Source organism: Nannobrachium achirus (assembly GCF_963921795.1).
Source record: "Nannobrachium achirus genome assembly, chromosome: 12".
Taxonomy (NCBI): domain Eukaryota; kingdom Metazoa; phylum Chordata; class Actinopteri; order Myctophiformes; family Myctophidae; genus Nannobrachium; species Nannobrachium achirus.
Window position 1 is genome coordinate 43,981,708 of NC_137832.1, and position 18,435 is coordinate 44,000,142.

General features: G+C 43.4%; 1 protein-coding gene across 3 annotated transcripts in view; it reads left to right on the forward strand.

Annotated features, from left to right (window-relative positions):
• The window catches only part of cltcl1 (clathrin, heavy chain-like 1), a gene marked incomplete at its 3' end in the record, with an annotated part of 39,623 nt that overhangs the window by 11,328 nt on the left and 9,860 nt on the right, over window positions 1–18,435 (forward strand). For all 3 annotated transcript variants that reach the window (XM_080737943.1, XM_080737944.1, XM_080737942.1), the window contains exons 3-27: window positions 1,017–1,285; window positions 4,212–4,373; window positions 5,095–5,208; window positions 5,292–5,465; window positions 5,932–6,129; window positions 6,600–6,800; window positions 7,225–7,377; window positions 7,512–7,634; window positions 8,458–8,595; window positions 8,778–8,942; window positions 9,108–9,288; window positions 9,472–9,635; window positions 9,793–9,918; window positions 10,055–10,197; window positions 10,278–10,512; window positions 10,941–11,063; window positions 11,588–11,733; window positions 11,870–12,053; window positions 13,397–13,589; window positions 13,691–13,848; window positions 13,967–14,131; window positions 15,784–16,059; window positions 16,921–17,070; window positions 17,466–17,597; window positions 18,175–18,285. In XM_080737943.1, coding sequence (XP_080594069.1) covers window positions 1,017–1,285; window positions 4,212–4,373; window positions 5,095–5,208; window positions 5,292–5,465; window positions 5,932–6,129; window positions 6,600–6,800; window positions 7,225–7,377; window positions 7,512–7,634; window positions 8,458–8,595; window positions 8,778–8,942; window positions 9,108–9,288; window positions 9,472–9,635; window positions 9,793–9,918; window positions 10,055–10,197; window positions 10,278–10,512; window positions 10,941–11,063; window positions 11,588–11,733; window positions 11,870–12,053; window positions 13,397–13,589; window positions 13,691–13,848; window positions 13,967–14,131; window positions 15,784–16,059; window positions 16,921–17,070; window positions 17,466–17,597; window positions 18,175–18,285 — 4,184 coding nt within the window. The remainder of the gene's footprint in view (window positions 1–1,016; window positions 1,286–4,211; window positions 4,374–5,094; window positions 5,209–5,291; window positions 5,466–5,931; window positions 6,130–6,599; window positions 6,801–7,224; window positions 7,378–7,511; window positions 7,635–8,457; window positions 8,596–8,777; window positions 8,943–9,107; window positions 9,289–9,471; window positions 9,636–9,792; window positions 9,919–10,054; window positions 10,198–10,277; window positions 10,513–10,940; window positions 11,064–11,587; window positions 11,734–11,869; window positions 12,054–13,396; window positions 13,590–13,690; window positions 13,849–13,966; window positions 14,132–15,783; window positions 16,060–16,920; window positions 17,071–17,465; window positions 17,598–18,174; window positions 18,286–18,435) is intronic.

Below are 18,435 nucleotides of genomic sequence, written 5' to 3' on the forward strand. Positions count from 1 at the left end.
TAGTAAATCTGTATTCATTTTACATTTATCATTTATTTTATTTTGATATTAAAAAAGGAAAAGATTATGGGCCAAGTGTTCGTTTAGACGATCAGTCAAACCACATTAACCCTTGTGTCCATATTCTAGGCATAAGTGAACATTCTGCAAAAATAGCTGATCTACAATCTCAAAATATGTGTTGCACTGTGAACTTGTAAATAGCTAATTTCAGCAAAGAGGAGTGACCCCTGGGGGACCTCGATCAACAAAGCATAAAGGGTGAATTGAGTTAAGTTGAAACATATTTTGAAATACTTTTTCATGAACACTGTCATGATTGGTCAAATTCCTCCTGGTCTTTTCCTGTGGAAGATGACATCTTCCTCTTCTCAAATGAACGGGCTGAATTACAAACTGGAACATCCAGAGATTGTGGAAGAGATAGGCTGACTTGAGAGACTACACACAGCCCAGGTACAATGACGGGTTAAGATTAGGCGTAGGGGTTTTCCCACAATATCTCTGGTGATGGTTTACTATTTTTGACATTCAAGTTGTGATCAGCTGCACTTATGATTTAATTCACTTGATGTTTTCAAATGCACGTAGAGTATCCAGCTCACAAACAAATACAGTGATTCAATATGCATAAATGCATTATTAATTTACAAGGCCTCCACATCATTTTATTGGCGACAGGATAAACTACATGTGAAGGGTGTTGTACCTGTAGTGTAGTAGCCTTTTTTTAGACCTAAATAGTATAGAACACAAAACAAGCCAAAACTAAAATATATACTTTTTGTTTTGTGTTTATTTGGCAGGGATAATACACATAAATGAGCAACACTAAAACAAGATTTATGTATTGCATACACATGATTAGATGTGTGACTATCTGTTACATGGTAGCTTATTACATACAACTTACAAGGAGATAACGAAAAAGTGTTAAATGCAACGGAAACTGCTGCTCTCTGTCTGTCCCACTTCATCACTGTCTTATCTGTGACACTGCCTCCCTTCCCCATCAGCTGCCAAGACTCTGCAGATCTTCAACATTGAGATGAAGAGCAAGATGAAGGCTCATGCCATGACCGAGGAGGTGATGTTCTGGAAGTGGATCTCGGTCAACACAGTGGCCCTCGTCACCGACGCAGCCGTCTACCACTGGAGCATGGAGGGGGACTCGCAGCCCACCAAGGTGTTCGATCGGCACGCTAGTCTGGCGGGATGTCAGATCATCAACTACAGAACTGACGAGCAACAGAAGTGGCTACTGCTGATCGGGATCTCTGCGCAGGTATGGAAACACACACACATGCACACTCGTGTGCATGGCAGCTGCAGTAGATGTTGTTAGAGGGTAGCGCGGTAGCCCCGAACCGGGCCGGGTCCAAAATATTGACTTGTCCCTCGGCCACGGGTCTCAGTCGGTCCATTTGAAATGGATGAACCAGCTTTTTAAAAATTATATTGAACTCTTTAACCTTTGGTATTAAAATGAGACATAGGCGTAATTACAATCCAAGATCCATATCCTCTGTTCTTGTATATTGAATGAGCCATGTTTAACGTTAACAGCCGATTGAAACACTGCTGAACACCATGATGGAGGCTTTTTAACGAGTTGAAATGCAAATAAAATTTCCCGGGAAGATGCAAGTTGGAACGTCATCTGTGTGGAGAATGTTTATGTGTAATTATCGAAAATGTTCTCCGTCTGTCTGCAATACAGAGCAGAGCGCACGCTGCACTCAGTCAGTCGAAATGTCAGTCGAAATGAGTCTCCTGTCTCAACTTGGCTTGTCTGTGATTACTCTGTTTTTTTTTTTTTTTTTCTTTTTTTTTGGGGTCTCACAGTATATCTCTATATACTTGATGAATGTTTATGTTTATTCAACTTTCAGCATGATCACAGATGTTTAAAAAAGACAGGTGCCATTAAAAAACACTGAATTATTTTGCTGATTACAATAAAAATCATAAAATCATAAAATGCATTTGCCTATCTAAAAGTCCATATAACCTAAAAACACAAATCTAGAATCCATTATCATTTAAAGCTATACTGTGTAAGTTCAACTAGTGGTCAGTAGCGGTATTGCTTTTTTCGGCCGTTTTTCGGCCGGAGTCGTCGCGGACCACCGCCGCGGACCACCGGAGCGGCGCCGCAAACCACCGCGACCGATAGTAATCCGTGGAGGGGTAGAACGCATGGTAGAACGTAATTTTCTGGCCAGGATTTGTGGATTAAGAGGTTAAAATCCTTCACCATGGTAAACACTGTAGCCAAGCGGAGGCGCTTCCTGGAGACCAGAGCAGATAAGCTGTGATTGGCCGGTAGTGTACCATGTGTGCATGATCGGCGATGTGATTGGGCAACGTATACACAACGTATACAGATGATGCAGATTACGTCATTTTGGCGCGAAATCCGGTCCACGGCCAGGATCATAGAAAACATATAAAGAGAAGGCTTCAGAAGCTGAAAATAACGGAGTGGGTGTTCTAAAACTTTAGCGATTTAACAGTTAGGACAATTTTAAGATTTGTTTTATAAAAAAGTTACATGGTACAACTTTAACTCATTGAATGCCATTTCAAGATGGCCCCCAAGTACCAGACTGCCACTATCCTAGATTTCTAGTGCACGGATCAATTTTTAGTGCACGGATCGTGCACGCCCATGCACCATATATGCATCATATGTGTAGTACTTTTTAACAGCTTTCAAACAAAAAAATCCGCTTGGAAATCCGTTCAGGCATTCATGAGATAGAAGCCTTCAAAGTCAGACAAAACAAACACTGCCACCTTCCAAATTTCTAGTGCACGGATCAATTTTTAGTGCACGGATCGTGCACGCCCATGCCTAGATCATGCACCATATGTGTAGTACTTTTTAACAGCTTTCAAACAAAAAAATCCGCTTGGAAATCCGTTCAGGCATTCATGAGATACAAGCCTTCAAAGTCAGACAAAACAGCCATTTTTGACATTTTGAAAGATGTGTTTGTTACGGGGCTAAACATGCAATTGCGCAATTGCGATCATGCCTAATACATTTGAGGCATTTTTAGAATTTTTTTTTTTTTTTAAAAATTTGAAGAAAAAAAAAAAAAAATTTTTTTTTTTTTTTTCAAAATGGCTTCCAACTCGGGAAACTCGGGCTGTGGCAGCCTGGGAGTACTGTAATAACTCGTGAAACTCGTGCCTTGGCAGTCAATGAGTTAAGAGTCTGCACATGTATGGGATTGGTGATTTCTTGTATCTCTCAGTTTTGCATGTTGGAGTGTCCAGGTCATCTCCATTCCTTGTTTGGCGACCAGAGATCTCCTTCCTGAGGGGGGGTAACCAGTTTCTGAAGTTTGACTTAAACAGCTTCCTTGCAAAGTCCAGACACAGTTGGGTGCGCCTCTCTGCTAGGGTGCACAATGCGAGGGTGCGGAGAGCCTCTGTGTATCCTGAGTATCTCCGGCCGAGTCTGTTGGGGCAGGGGAGGGTGACTGACACACACGGCTAATCTGAATGCCATGGTGAAATTAGCATTAAATGAGCATCGGGTCAAGTACGGGTCCAGAGACCCAGTGGCAGTGGGAACAGGTGTAATACATTTAGAATTTTCCTCTGCCCCGCTTTGAGCCGGATTCAGTTATAGACCGGTCCGTTTCAGACCGGGCTCAGTCTTATCTTTTTTTTTTTTTTTTCTTGTGTCCGTTCAGCCCAGTCCAAGTATCCACAGGTTCATTTCCGTCCGGGTCCAATTTGTTTTTTGGACCTGTGCTGTCCTCTAGTTCATACATGGGCAGCTGGTGGCCCGGGGGCCACATGCGGCCCCCACCTTCAGGTTAATATCGGAATACTGATATATTATTGATTTCAGCTGTTCCAATTCCAAACATGCAAACATGATCCGCTTTAGGTCCAATGTATTTATATTTAAGTTCATACATAAGAACATATAAATGCATTTGAAATTAAATAAAAATTTTACTTTTCAGGATTCCAATTAAAAAATAGCAAAAAATTATTCAGAATTCCAATTGAAAAGCTCAAAAAGTGTCGCACTGCGACGTGTTTTGAGCTTTTGAGGATCATCAGTATATGTTCTACTGATGTTCTGTTTGTTCTGCACCCGGTTCACCGGAGTGGATGAGCATGCTCTACGTTCCTTTTTTATCCCTCTGTTTTAATACTTGCTTTTTTCTCGTACATCTGTCCTGCAGCAAAACCGTGTGGTGGGAGCAATGCAGCTGTACTCCGTGGACAGAAAGGTCTCCCAGCCCATCGAGGGTCACGCTGCAGCCTTTGGGGAGTTTAAAGTGGAAGGCAACGGCAAACCTTCCACACTTTTCTGTTTTGCTGTGCGTTCTCAAGCCGGGGGAAAGGTGAGGGGCCTAGAGATGTCTCTAGATTACCTGCAGTCTACTTTGTCTCATTGTCTTTTGTTGTGTCAATGTCTATGAAGTATCTGTAAATCGATGGTGTTCTTTGTTATTTTTCAAAAGAGAAATCCCTGATTTCCTGACAGATTCCAATTAAAGTTCAACAGTCGCCAAATTCACTAACGTTTTCAACCAAAAATGTACAATATAGTGTGTATTGCTGCCGTCTTTCAGACTCACATGGTCCTTGTCGTGGTTGTCCTCTATCTAGGCCTGTTGCAATTATTACATAATCGTCTAATCGCAATTACTTGACATAATCACAATTATTTTGTCATACTTGTCATAATCGTTTCCATGTTGAACATTTAAAAAAATATTGGAAATAGCAGATCTACAAGCTCACAACGTGTCGCATTGTTAGCTTGTAGATCGGCAATTTCCACTATCGATGTTCTTTTTACTTTTTTAAGAATTAAGTTGTCAATTATGTTAGTCATTTCTTTGTATATTTAGGCTATGTGTCATATCTGCCTTGTGCAACTTCAAAGCCTACAAGCCAAACAGAAATGTAATTGTCAACGACAAAAACACTATTAAATCGTTAATCGCAATTATTTGAGTGACAATTAATCGTCATGTAAAATGTCATAATCGTGACAGCCCTAGTCCTGTCTACCTTGGCTGTTTGTTCATGTGTATGAATTCTTCCTCTTCCACGCAGTTGCATATCATTGAGGTGGGTCAGCCAGCTACAGGAAATCAGCCATTCACCAAGAAAGCAGTGGATGTGTTCTTCCCTCCAGAGGCCCAGACAGACTTCCCTGTAGCCATGCAGGTTAGGAAGGACCCTCTGGAATTCCTACTTGAGTATTGGTTCAATTGACATTGGTTGACAGTTTGATCTCCGATCTTTCTTAGATTGGTACGAAGCACGGTGTCATATACTTGATCACAAAGTATGGCTACATCCACCTGTATGACCTGGAGTCTGGAGTGTGCATCTACATGAACAGGATCAGCGCAGAGACCATCTTTGTAACCGCCCCCCATGAACCCACATCTGGAATAATTGGAGTCAACAAGAAGGGACAGGTGAGAAACTAGACAGAATACAATGAAGGGTCTTGTGGTGAGCATTTGTTTTGCTATTCCATTTGTGGCAAAACAGGACTGTTATTTGGACAGTTCTAGCCCATTATGGACGGGTACACATTAAAGTGTATTTACTCTTCAGGCTGGTAACATATTTTTGTGTATGTACATGTACAGTATGTAATACAGTAATTTTTGAATTTCTTTTTTGAAGTTTTTCAGAAATTAGAAAAGCCAAATTCTATGAAAGCCACACGTGTAAGCTATCAAATAGTTTTGCAATTTTGTTTCTAGCTGCTACAAAGGCTGAGTAATACATTTTCCAGAAAAAACATGGTCATTTTCAAATCGGACATAATGTCTTTAAAGCTTTTTTCAAATCGGACTTAGGCCTAAATGGGCTAGTGTAAATTAATGTCATTTAGTTACTTGTTTGCGTTTGTGTATAATGTATATCCCTTTCTAGGTGTTGTCGGTGTGTGTGGAAGAGGAGAATATTGTCAACTATGCCACAAATGTCCTGCAAAACCCAGACCTGGGCTTGAGGATGGCTGTGAGATCAAACCTGGCTGGGGCTGAGGAGTTGTTTGCCCGGAAGTTCAACACTCTGTTTGCCCAAGGATCTTACTCAGAGGCTGCTAAGGTTGCTGCCTCGGCACCCAAGGTACAGGCGTCCCACATACCTCCACTCTTCTGAATGAATACTCTAATAATGCTATGAGCCAGGGGGCCCAACTAGGGCCCAAGGTGAAGGGGGCCTTAGTTGTTTTATACTTTAGCTATTGAAAAATAGCAGATATACAAGCTCACAGTGCGGCACCGAGTTCCGCGCTGCGAGCTTGTAGATCTTCTATTTTTGAAAAGTTGTGAAAATGTTTGCAAATCTTTGAATATATGTGTAACTGTGAGAATGTTTGCTGAGTTGTGTAGTTAGTTGGTTATTTCATAGTGTTTTCTCAATAGAATGGCGCCATTGTAAAGGTGGCTCTACTTGGCAATCGAGTGTCCGTGGTGCTACAGAAAGACGTTGGTGGAGGATCTCATTTTGTATACTAGAACATTGTTCGGGATGCTACAGCTGAATGCTGTCCTCTACGTTAAATTCCCTTCTCTCTGCTTCAATCGTCTCTCCAGGGTATCCTGCGTACGGCGGAGACAATTCGTAAGTTCCAAAGTGTTCCCGCCCAGCCTGGCCAGGCCTCTCCTCTGCTGCAGTACTTTGGCATCCTATTGGATCAGGGCCAGCTAAACAAGTTTGAGTCTCTGGAGCTGTGCAGGCCTGTCCTACAGCAGGGACGCAAGCAGCTGCTGGAAAAGTGGCTGAAGGAGGACAAGGTAGGACCGGAGCGGTGGGTAAAACAACAGTGTGGTGGGGCGCCAAAGGCCTAGTGGTTAAATAACCACATATAGGCTCTAATGCAGCCTGACAGTGAGGAATATGAAATATCGGACGGATCCGTCTTGATCACATGATTATAAAGACATTGTGTACCGATTTGCGTGACTTTTGGACACCGGTGTCGGAGATTAGCTGGTGACGGATGGACAGGGTGCAAAACATAGTCTTGGCCATGCCTTCGGCCTGGCAGAGACAATAACAACAACATGTTTTACTACAGGTGATAGGGACTGGGGGAAAATGCTATATTATCGCAGAACTTTGTACATAACAATCACTAACATGCTGACAATTCTATATATAATGTGCATAGGGGTTACTCTGTTTAACTGAGTACACGTGATTGTGTTTCTGTTGTAGCTGGAGTGTTCAGAGGAGCTGGGGGACTTGGTCAAAGCTTCAGACCCAACCCTGGCCCTTAGTGTTTATCTCAGAGCCAACGTCCCCAACAAGGTTATCCAGTGCTTTGCTGAGACCGGCCAGTTCCAGAAGATTGTCCTCTATGCCAAAAAGGTAATAAAAACTGCGCTCAGCACTTCCCGTTTTGGTGTTTTTTTCATTTGCCATTGAGGGAAGACTATTGGTTCAGCTTTACACCATTGCATGTTGTCCATTTAACAGCGTGATGTTTATATGGTTTTCTGCAGGTGGGCTACACTCCGGACTGGGTGTTTTTGTTGAGGAACGTGATGCGGGTCAGTCCAGAGCAAGGTCTACAATTTGCCCAAATGCTCGTCCAGGATGAGGAACCTCTGGCCAACATCAACCAGGTACACGCCCACGTACACACGCAAATGTACACGCACATGTGCGTGCATGCACACACACACACACACACACACACACACACACACACACACACACACACACACACACACACACACACACACACACACACACACACACACACACGCAAGCCCCCTGGCCAACATCAACCAGGTAACCACACACACACACACACACACACACACACTTCCTTGACATGAAACGCTACTCCTACACGTACCCTCCTTTCAAAACGCACACACTCACGGTTCCCCAGAGTGGGAGCCGTCCTCTGTGTTGTTCCAGATGTGCCAGCGATGCCTGGAATTCACTGACTTGGCGACTGCCTCCTTTTAAAGCCTCACCACATCTCTGTGCTCAGTGTTGATCCTAACCAGGAAACCTGACCTGATGCTGTCCTCAGCAGCGCTGGCTTCTCTCAGCCATGGCCTTTATAGTTTATAGTCATTAAAACCAAAGGCACTGCAACATCTGGGTCCCAGGCCTCTGATTCCTAAACACTTGAACCCTAGCATCCCTATTCTGGGGACAACATTCAGCGAAAATAGCAGAAACACAAGTTGCGCTGCGTTGTGAGCTTGAAGATCGGCGAATATGTTTAGTGTAGACTGAACATAGAAGTAGTATAGTATAGAGCCCATGGGAATCCGGTCTACCAAGTATAGGGTTTAAGTGGCTAAACGTTTGTGAACAGAAGTCTTTATAGAGTCAAATAAACCGACTGGACAGGACTCATAAAACATTTGGAATTAAAAAATGTAATCAAGCTTTCTCCTGGTCTCTCTCTTTCTTTGCCCTACCTGGTAGATAGTGGATGTTTTCATGGAGGGAAGCCTTATCCAGCAGTGCACCTCCTTCTTGTTGGATGCTCTGAAGAACAACCGGCCGGCAGAGGGACACCTGCAGACACGCCTACTTGAGATGAACCTCATACACGCCCCTCAGGTACACTGGACATTTCTCTCAATAATGTCTTGCCTCAATGCTAACAATTGGCAACAACTGCTCTGATCACGTTAAACTGTGTGTGTGTGTGTGTGTGTGTGTGTGTGTGTGTGTGTGTGTGTGTGTGTGTGTGTGTGTGTGTGTGCGTGTGCGTGTGCGTGTGTGCGCGTGCGTTCATCTAGGTAGCAGATGCGATTCTGGGGAACCAGATGTTCACCCACTACGACCGTGCCCACATCGCTCAGCTGTGTGAGAAGGCTGGTCTGCTACAGAGGGCTCTGGAACACTACACTGACCTGTATGATATAAAACGAGCCGTGGTACACACGCATCTGCTCAACCCCGAGGTATGCTACGCTGTTTGTGTTCAAGCAAGTAATTTCTTCACTCTAAAGAATGTCATTTTTGTTAAATAATCTCTCTGTCGCAATGTTGCTCCGTTTCTGCCTTTCTCTCGTCTTCTTCCTTTCTCTTTTCGCTTATTTATTCTACTCATTTCTACCTCCCTCCAGTGGCTGGTGAACTTCTTTGGCTCTCTGTCGGTAGAAGACTCGGTGGAGTGCCTCAGGGCCATGCTGTCGGCTAATATACGGCAGAACCTGCAGCTTTCTGTCCAGGTGGCATCGAAATATCACGAGCAGCTGGGCACACAGACACTGGTGGAGCTATTTGAGTCCTTCAAGAGTTACGAAGGTAGGCGCTACCTAAATCTAAGGGGGGGAGGGGGAGAAAAGACAGACACTTGCAGTTTTTCTAAGCCATTCTCACTCAGTGAGCATTTTAAAACAACTTGTCTCACTCTTTGCAGACTGCTTATATGGTAATGCAAGATGTAACCGATGCCAACTTCCCCTGACTTTCTCCTTTCTGTTCAAGGCTTGTTTTACTTCCTGGGGTCGATCGTGAACTTTAGCCAGGAAGCTGACGTTCACTTTAAATACATCCAGGCAGCTTGTAAGACAGGCCAGATCAAAGAGGTGGAGAGAATCTGCAGAGAGAGCAACTGCTACGAGCCAGAGAAGGTCAAAAACTTCCTTAAGGTAAGAAGTTCCTTTGCAACAACGTACTGTAGTCATTATTCATAATGATCAGTCCCACAAATGTGTTTCACAGATAGCTAGTATGAATGATGCCACGTACAACGTGACCATTAATCGGCTAACACTGACAGTGACACCTTATGTGTTTGTCATCCAGGAAGCTAAGCTCACAGACCAGCTCCCTCTCATCATTGTGTGTGACCGATTTGACTTTGTCCACGACCTGGTCCTCTACCTCTACCGCAACAGTCTGCAGAAGTACATTGAAATCTACGTACAGAAAGTAAGATCAGAACCACTGCTTTCCTGCTGCTGTCCTTACTGTTGGGCTGCTTTCTTTTTACACAATGTTTTGTTTTGTCTTCTTTTTTTTCTCTCTTTTTTCTCTCTCTCTTTTAATTTGGGGATTTGGTTTCCAGGTGAACCCCAGTCGTCTGCCGGTGGTTATAGGTGGTCTGTTGGATGTGGACTGCGCCGAGGACGTCATTAAGAACCTAATAATGGTTGTCCGAGGACAGTTCTCCACTGATGAGCTTGTGGCAGAGGTGGAGAAGAGGAACAGGTGATGAACGATGACAATCGAAACAACCTAAAAAGGAAAACTGTAAAGAAAATAATTGCATAATTCTCATTTTCCCTCAGGTTGAAACTCTTGCTGCCGTGGCTGGAGTCCCGTATCCATGAAGGCTGCGAGGAGCCCGCCACCCACAATGCCCTGGCGAAGATCTACATCGACAGCAACAACACACCTGAGCGCTTCCTGAAGGAGAACACGTTCTACGACAGCGCTGTCGTGGGACGCTACTGCGAGAAGAGAGACCCCCACCTGGCCTGCGTTGCCTATGAGAGGGGCCAGTGTGACCTGGACCTGATCAAGGTGTGTGGCTGAATTCCGGTGTTTAGATCAGTGGTTCTCAAACGTCTTTTTTGTGTCTAGGACCTCCAAATTGGCACGTATTTGGCTGCGGGCCCCCTTCTGAAAAGGTTTTGTACCAGCGATCCCAGAATAGAAGATGTGTTTAAAAGATGCTAAATTGTTCAACATTTCCAAACGTTTTTGAGATTATTTTCAAAACTTGCGCTGCGAGTTTGTACACCTGCAATTCTTTTATAGCCAATGGATAAAATATAGGGTGAAATGATTGTGACCCCCAAGGACCCCTGGGGGCCCCCAGACCCCACTTTGAGAACCACTGGTTTCGATTATCTGACATTATAACAAAATCGTAATTTTCATGTATACATGATACAATTGAGGCCATTCCTAGGAACTATCAAGTAGCGGTGTGTTTATTTCTGCTCTAGGTGTGCAATGAGAACTCGCTGTTCAAGAGCGAAGCTCGGTACCTGGTGCGACGGAAAGATCCAGAGCTATGGGCAAACGTTCTGGAAGAGAACAACCCCTTCAGAAGACAACTCATTGATCAGGTCTGTTTTTCTCTATTCATTAAAGTGTTGGTCATCACATAAAGAAAGTATTACAGGAAACACAGCAATACAAGAACAAGAAAACAAAGATACAACGAAAAGGGTTACATGTACACAGGTCTGCAATGGTGCACACAGTATAACCATCCAGTAGGCTAGACACAGCAGCTGGAGTTCTTACATACAAGAACCAGGAGATATGACCACATTAGGTGTTCAGAATTGATTTTAAAATTACATTGTTTGTTTTTAAATCTCTGAACGGACTTGCAGTTTGCACCTATTTTTATTTTGGCCTCTTGTCTCCTCACATACCCACCTGTAATCTTAGACCAGCAGACACATGGACAACTAGTTTCTGCTGCACTTCTTATTATTGTTATTTTTGTATTGTTTCTTTGTTTTCAATTTCCATCATTGAATTACCTTTATATCTCCTGTGTATGTACTGTGTGTAAAAGTGTTTTTGAAAAGTGCTATGTAAATAAAGTGCTCTTGACTGTCTTTCCACGGTTCTATCTCAGGTGGTGCAGACAGCCCTGTCGGAGACCCAGGACCCAGAGGAGGTGTCCGTGACTGTCAAGGCCTTCATGACCGCAGACCTGCCCAATGAGCTCATTGAGCTGCTGGAGAAGATTGTACTGGACAACTCTGTCTTCAGTGAGCACAGGTGCAGTAATACTGCAATAGACCACTGGAGTGATGGAATTATGCATTCCTGTTTGTGGTATTGTATTCTTGTTTTTCATTTTTTTATTGTATTTCTAAATTGTCCATTTGTCCTTTTTTATTTTGTATCCGTTTAGAAACCTCCAGAACCTGCTGATTTTGACAGCCATCAAAGCAGACCGCACTCGTGTGATGGAATATATAAACAGACTAGACAACTACGATGCCCCGGACATCGCAAACATAGCCATCAGCAATGAGCTCTTTGAGGAAGCCTTTGCCATTTTCAAGAAGTTTGACGTCAACACCTCGGCCATACAGGTAGTGGAAGTGTCTTTCACAGTTTAACTGAACTTGAGAAGTTGCTAGCCTTTTTGCTATCTCGTGGACATAGCTTTTCTCAAAGACTGCAATTCTTTTACGATGAGGAATTTCTCTCTGGTAAAAAAAACCTCATGACACCACTGTTACCGGTAAGACTTCATATTACTCCCATTGCCCCACTTCACATTACTCCCATTGCCCCACTAAGGAGAAAAATGCATGAGAAGTGCCTCATTATTGTAAAAATGTCCACGTATACAAATTGGTTCTTATGTCACTATCATGCTGAGTGCAACTGTGGGTTCTTGCAGAGAGACACAATTGATTAGATGGTTTTGTAATTATTATTGTCTACACATGTATAATATACAACAACCACCCTTGTTGGGTCTGCTGCCCCCATGTGTTTAGATCAAAGTCTGCGCCATTGAGCCATGTCACACTCTCTCTGCTGGTTTTCTCTTTGGGGTTGTGTGTATAGCTACTCCCATGAGTGTGAGTCACTTCCCACATTACCACCCACCATTTGACCATTTCTATGAGACCGCAACTGCAACACAATGTCAGCTTAAATGTGGGAAAGTAAAAAAAAAAGAAACAGCTTCCTGACTAGCTGCATATGGCAATGGTCAGGGCCCATGTGGCGTTTCAGATCGATTGGACAACCCACTGAAGGGAGAAGTGGATGAGGACAGACAGAAGGACAGGTGGTGGTTCATCTAGTATCAAAGTAACTAATCCAGTGTTGTTTCCAGCAATCCAGTGTAAATATCATTAGCAACAGCAAGGCTTTTACATTTGGCATTGAGACGCATTGAGACGAAATCTCACCATAAGTCTTGTGTAACCCGGTCCCTAACCACTTAAAGCCGTATTTCATAAATATTATGAATAGCAGATCTACAAGCTTGCAATGCATTGTTATGTGATGTGTTGTGACCTATAATGGCATGCCCAAAATAGGGATGCTGGGTTGAAAGTGGCCTTCTTTATCTCCCATCTCGCCTTCTCCATGTGAGAAGTGAAATCTGACTCTCCTGCTCTGTGCTGCAATTCTGGTGCGCTCGCTGACAGAGCAGACACCTTTTCAGTCAGCCTAAGTATTGATAACATTCATTATAACATGCCTAGCATTTGACATATTAGAGAATATTTATTTGAACACAAGTTCACTGTGTCTTCTGATGGGTTTTATTTCTATTTGAAAGAATGATGGTAGGGTGTTGGCCTGGGGCAAGTAATGTAAACACGTATGCCCGAACACCGGTAACTACGGCAACCCGAGTGCTTATGAGAGATTTATATTTTGCATTCCCTACCCACCACCCCCCACTTCCTAGGTACTGATAGAGCACATAAGCAACCTGGACCGAGCCTATGAGTTCGCCGAGCGCTGCAATGAGCCTGCTGTGTGGAGCCAGCTGGCCAGGGCTCAGCTGCAACGGGACCTCGTCAAGGAGGCCATCGACTCGTACATCAAGGCCGACGACCCCTCCGCATACATGGAGGTGGTCAATGCTGCCAGCAAGAACAGTAAGGCTGTGCACTGCAGTGTTTGTACAGTGTTTTTGTACTGCATTTGTATATTTGTACACAATTCAGTTTTTTTCACCTTGCTCTTCCTATTCCTGCAGACAACTGGGAAGATTTGGTGAAGTTCCTACAGATGGCTCGGAAGAAAGCTAGGGAGTCGTACGTGGAGACTGAGCTGATCTTTGCCTTGGCGAAAACAAACCGCTTGGCTGAGCTGGAGGAGTTTATCAGCGGGCCCAACAATGCTCACATACAGCAGGTAGAGTTACTCTAGTCTAGAGGATTATGTGCTTTGAAAATGGGCACATTTCACTTCACCTAAATTCTGAACACTCACTAACAATCACTTACCTTTCTTAATGAATCTCTTTCTCCAGGTGGGCGATAGGTGTTATGAGGAGGGAATGTATGATGCAGCCAAGCTCCTGTATAACAACGTGTCCAACTTTGCCCGCCTGGCGTCCACCCTGGTCCACCTGGGAGAGTACCAAGCAGCGGTGGACAGTGCAAGGAAAGCTAACAGCACGCGGACATGGAAGGAGGTATCTGTCACACAAAAAACAAATCTGACCAGTCAGATTGAAAAAAAGGTCTAGTTTTCTTCGAGTTCACCTCCCGCACTCCGAGACTAGTGGGGACGATGATTTATGATTCTGTCACTGTCTGGATTTGGGACGTAACTTGGACGGTGCTGAGTCGGCTGAAGGTGACTTCGTAGCACTCAGTACGGCGACTTGCTCGCCTAAGCTCGCTCAGCGGTGCCTCTTGTGGCTCAAGTCCCCTTCAGACGGCTTACCTCCGTTGGGTAAAACAAGTGCACCTTTTGAGCGGGGGTCACACAGTCTTCATGGCGTGGCCGTGTGTGTATGCGTATCCGTGTATGTATGTATGTGTGTGTCTGTATGCTGCCTGAGTACCGCTGGGTGACCAGAGAGGTGCTGTTGAGCAGCCTTGAAATGTACATGCACACACACACACACACACACACACACACACACACACACACACACACACACACACACACACACACACACACACACACACACACAGCCTTGAAATAAATGGACACCACCGAAAAGCTCAGTGGTGGCAACAACAACTTATTTTGGAAATAATAACCCAATTTTAGCCTCAGCTTTTTCACCAGGTACAGCACATGTGGCTTAAAAGTTGGGGGCCATCAATCAAAATACCTAGATATTTATTTGTTAAAGAGTTTACAACCTCCATTTCACTTCCCTCAAGAGTGACCACGAAGGGATATTTTGTGGCCTATTCTTAGAGTTGGTCTTGTCTGCAATGCATAAGAACTAGATTCAGCTGAAATAGGATATTTTGAACAACAATAAAAGCCTTTCGCAAGTAGTTATTTACATCACCTTTGCTATTTTCATCATGGAGTATGTTTGTATTTTCTTAAGGCAGACCTATTTATGTATCGCCATTAATAGGCGAGTTGTGGTCAAATGTGAGATACAGATTGACAGGAGAGCTCAGCAACAGCATGATTGTATAAATAAAATTTAACCCATTTTTAATCTTCAGTAGTTTAGATCACTGTTATTGAGAATGATATATATACACAGTATATATAAATGCACTTCAATATCTCTGCAGTTTAATCAAACGGGACACATTCACTCTCAAACTTCGTGCAGGCACGTTATGTTTACATTTCAGGATTATGCGCACACAGAACTACGTTTCGTCAGCTCTAAAACATCCCTTTGAAATCTGCGACACGGCAATGTCGTTTTTTTCTTAGACTCCATCTCCCAGTCATGGGTTGCCCCAGTGCTAGGGGCTCAGCTTCAGCCCATTTGCTGTAGGTCCCAGACGATGGCTTCAGTCCAGCGAGTGCTTGACTCTGTTGCTGCTGATTTGCATAAACCTTTTCTTGTTGCCAGTCGTATCGCCACTCAGTGTGGACCAGCTACCATTGGAAAGGAATGACTGACTGCTACTTTGTCGTCTGTTGTTACTGCTGGTGTGAGCAAACAGTTAGAACATTATTGGACAGTTTGATTCTTTAGAACTTCTATAACAGAATTTGGCTCATGGGAGTTTATGGCGTGCTGTAACTTGTTCACTATTATCAGCCCCTATTTTGACTTTATGACTTGGAGACCTATTCTTCCAAGTACAAGGTGCTAAGTAACTACTTACTGACCTCCTCCCTGCCTGTGTCTCTAAGGTGTGCTTTGCGTGTGTGGACGGTGAGGAGTTTCGCCTGGCTCAAATCTGTGGGCTCCACATAGTGATCCATGCCGACGAACTGGAGGACCTGATCAGCTACTACCAGGACCGGGGCTACTATGAGGAGCTCATCGCCCTGCTGGAGGCTGCTCTGGGCCTGGAGAGGGCTCACATGGGCATGTTCACCGAGCTGGCCATCCTCTATTCAAAGTTCAAACCCCAGAAGATGAGAGAGCATCTGGAGCTCTTCTGGTCCCGAGTCAACATCCCTAAGGTACTGTATGTGTGTGTGTGTGTGTGTGTGTGTGTGTGTGTGTGTGTGTGTGTGTGTGTGTGTGTGTGTGTGTGTGTGTGTGTGTGTGTGTGTGTGTGTGTGTGTGTGTGTGTGTGTGTGTGTGTGTGTGTGTGTGTGTCGAGGGGTGGAAACCTTGTATGTCCAAAACCTTTTTATCATTTAAAAGAATTAACTAAATTAGTGAAAACTGTGCTATTTTCTCTACATTTGTGCGACGGCCATGGTCTGATGAAGCAGGGCTTTACTTTGCGAAAAAACGTACACATTTGAAACTTGGAGATACGAGGTTTCTGCCCGACATTGACGATATGTTGCTTGCATATATGTTGTGTTGTTTACTGTGTGTGTTTGCATTTCGACACTTCTGTTACTCTGCCAAGTATCACAAATCCCATGATTGTTTGCATGCATATGTTGTCGTTACCTTGTGTTTGCATGTGAGTTGTTACAGATAAAAAATTGTCAAAAGTTAGCACACCCCAAAGTTCAAGTCAGAAGAGGACAAAGTACTCTAATACTCACATTGACACTTGTCGTTGACAATTGCTTTTTTTGTCTGGCTTGTAGGCTTTGAAGTTGCACATGGCAGATATGACATATAACCTAAATATACAAAGAAATTACTGACATGTTTGACAACTTTATACTTACAGTGGAAATAGCTAGATCTGCTATTTCCACTATTTTTGAAAAGGGAACTTTTTTCAACATGGAAACGAATATGACGATTATGACAAAATAATTGCGATTACGTCAAATAATTGCGATTAGACGATGATGTAATAATTGTGACAGGCCTACTGATACTTTGCTATGGCGTTGCTCTGGTCTGCCAATCAGGTGCTCCGTGCAGCAGAGCAGTCTCACTTGTGGGCGGAGCTGGTTTTCCTCTATGACAAATACGAGGAGTTCGACAATGCCATCATCACCATGATGTCACATCCCACAGATGCATGGAAGGAGGGACAGTTCAAAGACATCATCACCAAGGTAATGTATTTGATTGGGCTTGTGTTTTCTTTTTCACTCCAAACTAAGGATGAGACGATATGAACATTTCAGGTCACGATTATTGTGACCAAAGAAATTGCGATATTATCGCGCTAATCAAAATATCCCCAACATCCATTATCCTGGGTCGGGACCTTTGCCCAAAAAAACGGATATGCAGCTCTGCAAATAAAAGGTGAATTGATCCCAGTGCATGACGGAGGATAATTTCACGATGAATTTTAATCTACTACATTTTAATTGTTTTTTATCATGAAAAACTATAATGGCGATTATTTTCCAATCCTTACTCCTACTCCAAACCTTGCTGCACGCGTCATTATCTCTCAATGCCAATGTAGAATTGTTCTACAAATCCCTTTTTTCTCTGTTAGGTTGCCAACGTGGAATTGTACTACAAAGCCCTTTTTTTCTACCTGGACTACCATCCCCTGCTCCTGAACGACCTGCTGACCATTCTGTCGCCACGGTTAGACCATAGCAGAGCGGTCAACTTTTTCAGCAAGGTAAGCGATCCGTGGAAATTCCCCACTTTTTCGACACGCTGTTCTTGAGTGTCTTTTCTTTTTGTGCAGTCGGCATGCAAGAGGAAAAACGAGGTGACACCAGTGGTGGAAAAAGTACTCACATTTTATACTTAAGTAAAAGTATCAATACTGCAATGTACTGTAGAATCACTCCATTACAAGTAAAAGTCCAGAATTCAAAATGTACTTCAGTAAAAGTACAAAAGTATATAGTACCAAAAGTAAAAGTACAAAATGTTTGAAAATAGCAGATCTACAAGCTCACAACGCGTCGCACCACTTGGTATAAAATAGGGCTAAAGTGGTTTATGTATGTTTTATAAGATTATAATTTATATCTGCAAAGTAACTAGTAACTGAAGTTTTCAAATAAATGTAGTGGAGTAAAAGTACAATATTTGGTTCCGAGATGTAGTGGAGTAGAAGTAAAAGTATTAGAAATTGGAAAGTAAAGTACAAATAACTCAAAAGTGTACGTAAGTACAGTACTTAAAGTAAATATACTTAATTACTTTACACCACTGGGTGACACACAGGCCGTGCTTTGTTTGTCCAGGTCAACAAGCTGAAGTTGGTGAAGCCCTACCTGAGGTCTGTCCAGAGTCACAACAATAAGGGAGTGAACGAAGCCCTCAACAACCTGCTGACAGAGGAGGAGGATTACCAGGTGCGTCTGTTAGTGAGACCAGTGGTTCTCAACCTTTTGAGGCCACGACCCCCAAAATAATCATATTTTAACTGGGGATCCCCCCACCCTACGTGCACTAAGAGTTGAGGCATTCCATTTTGTATAACACAGTTCTATTGTGAAAATAGC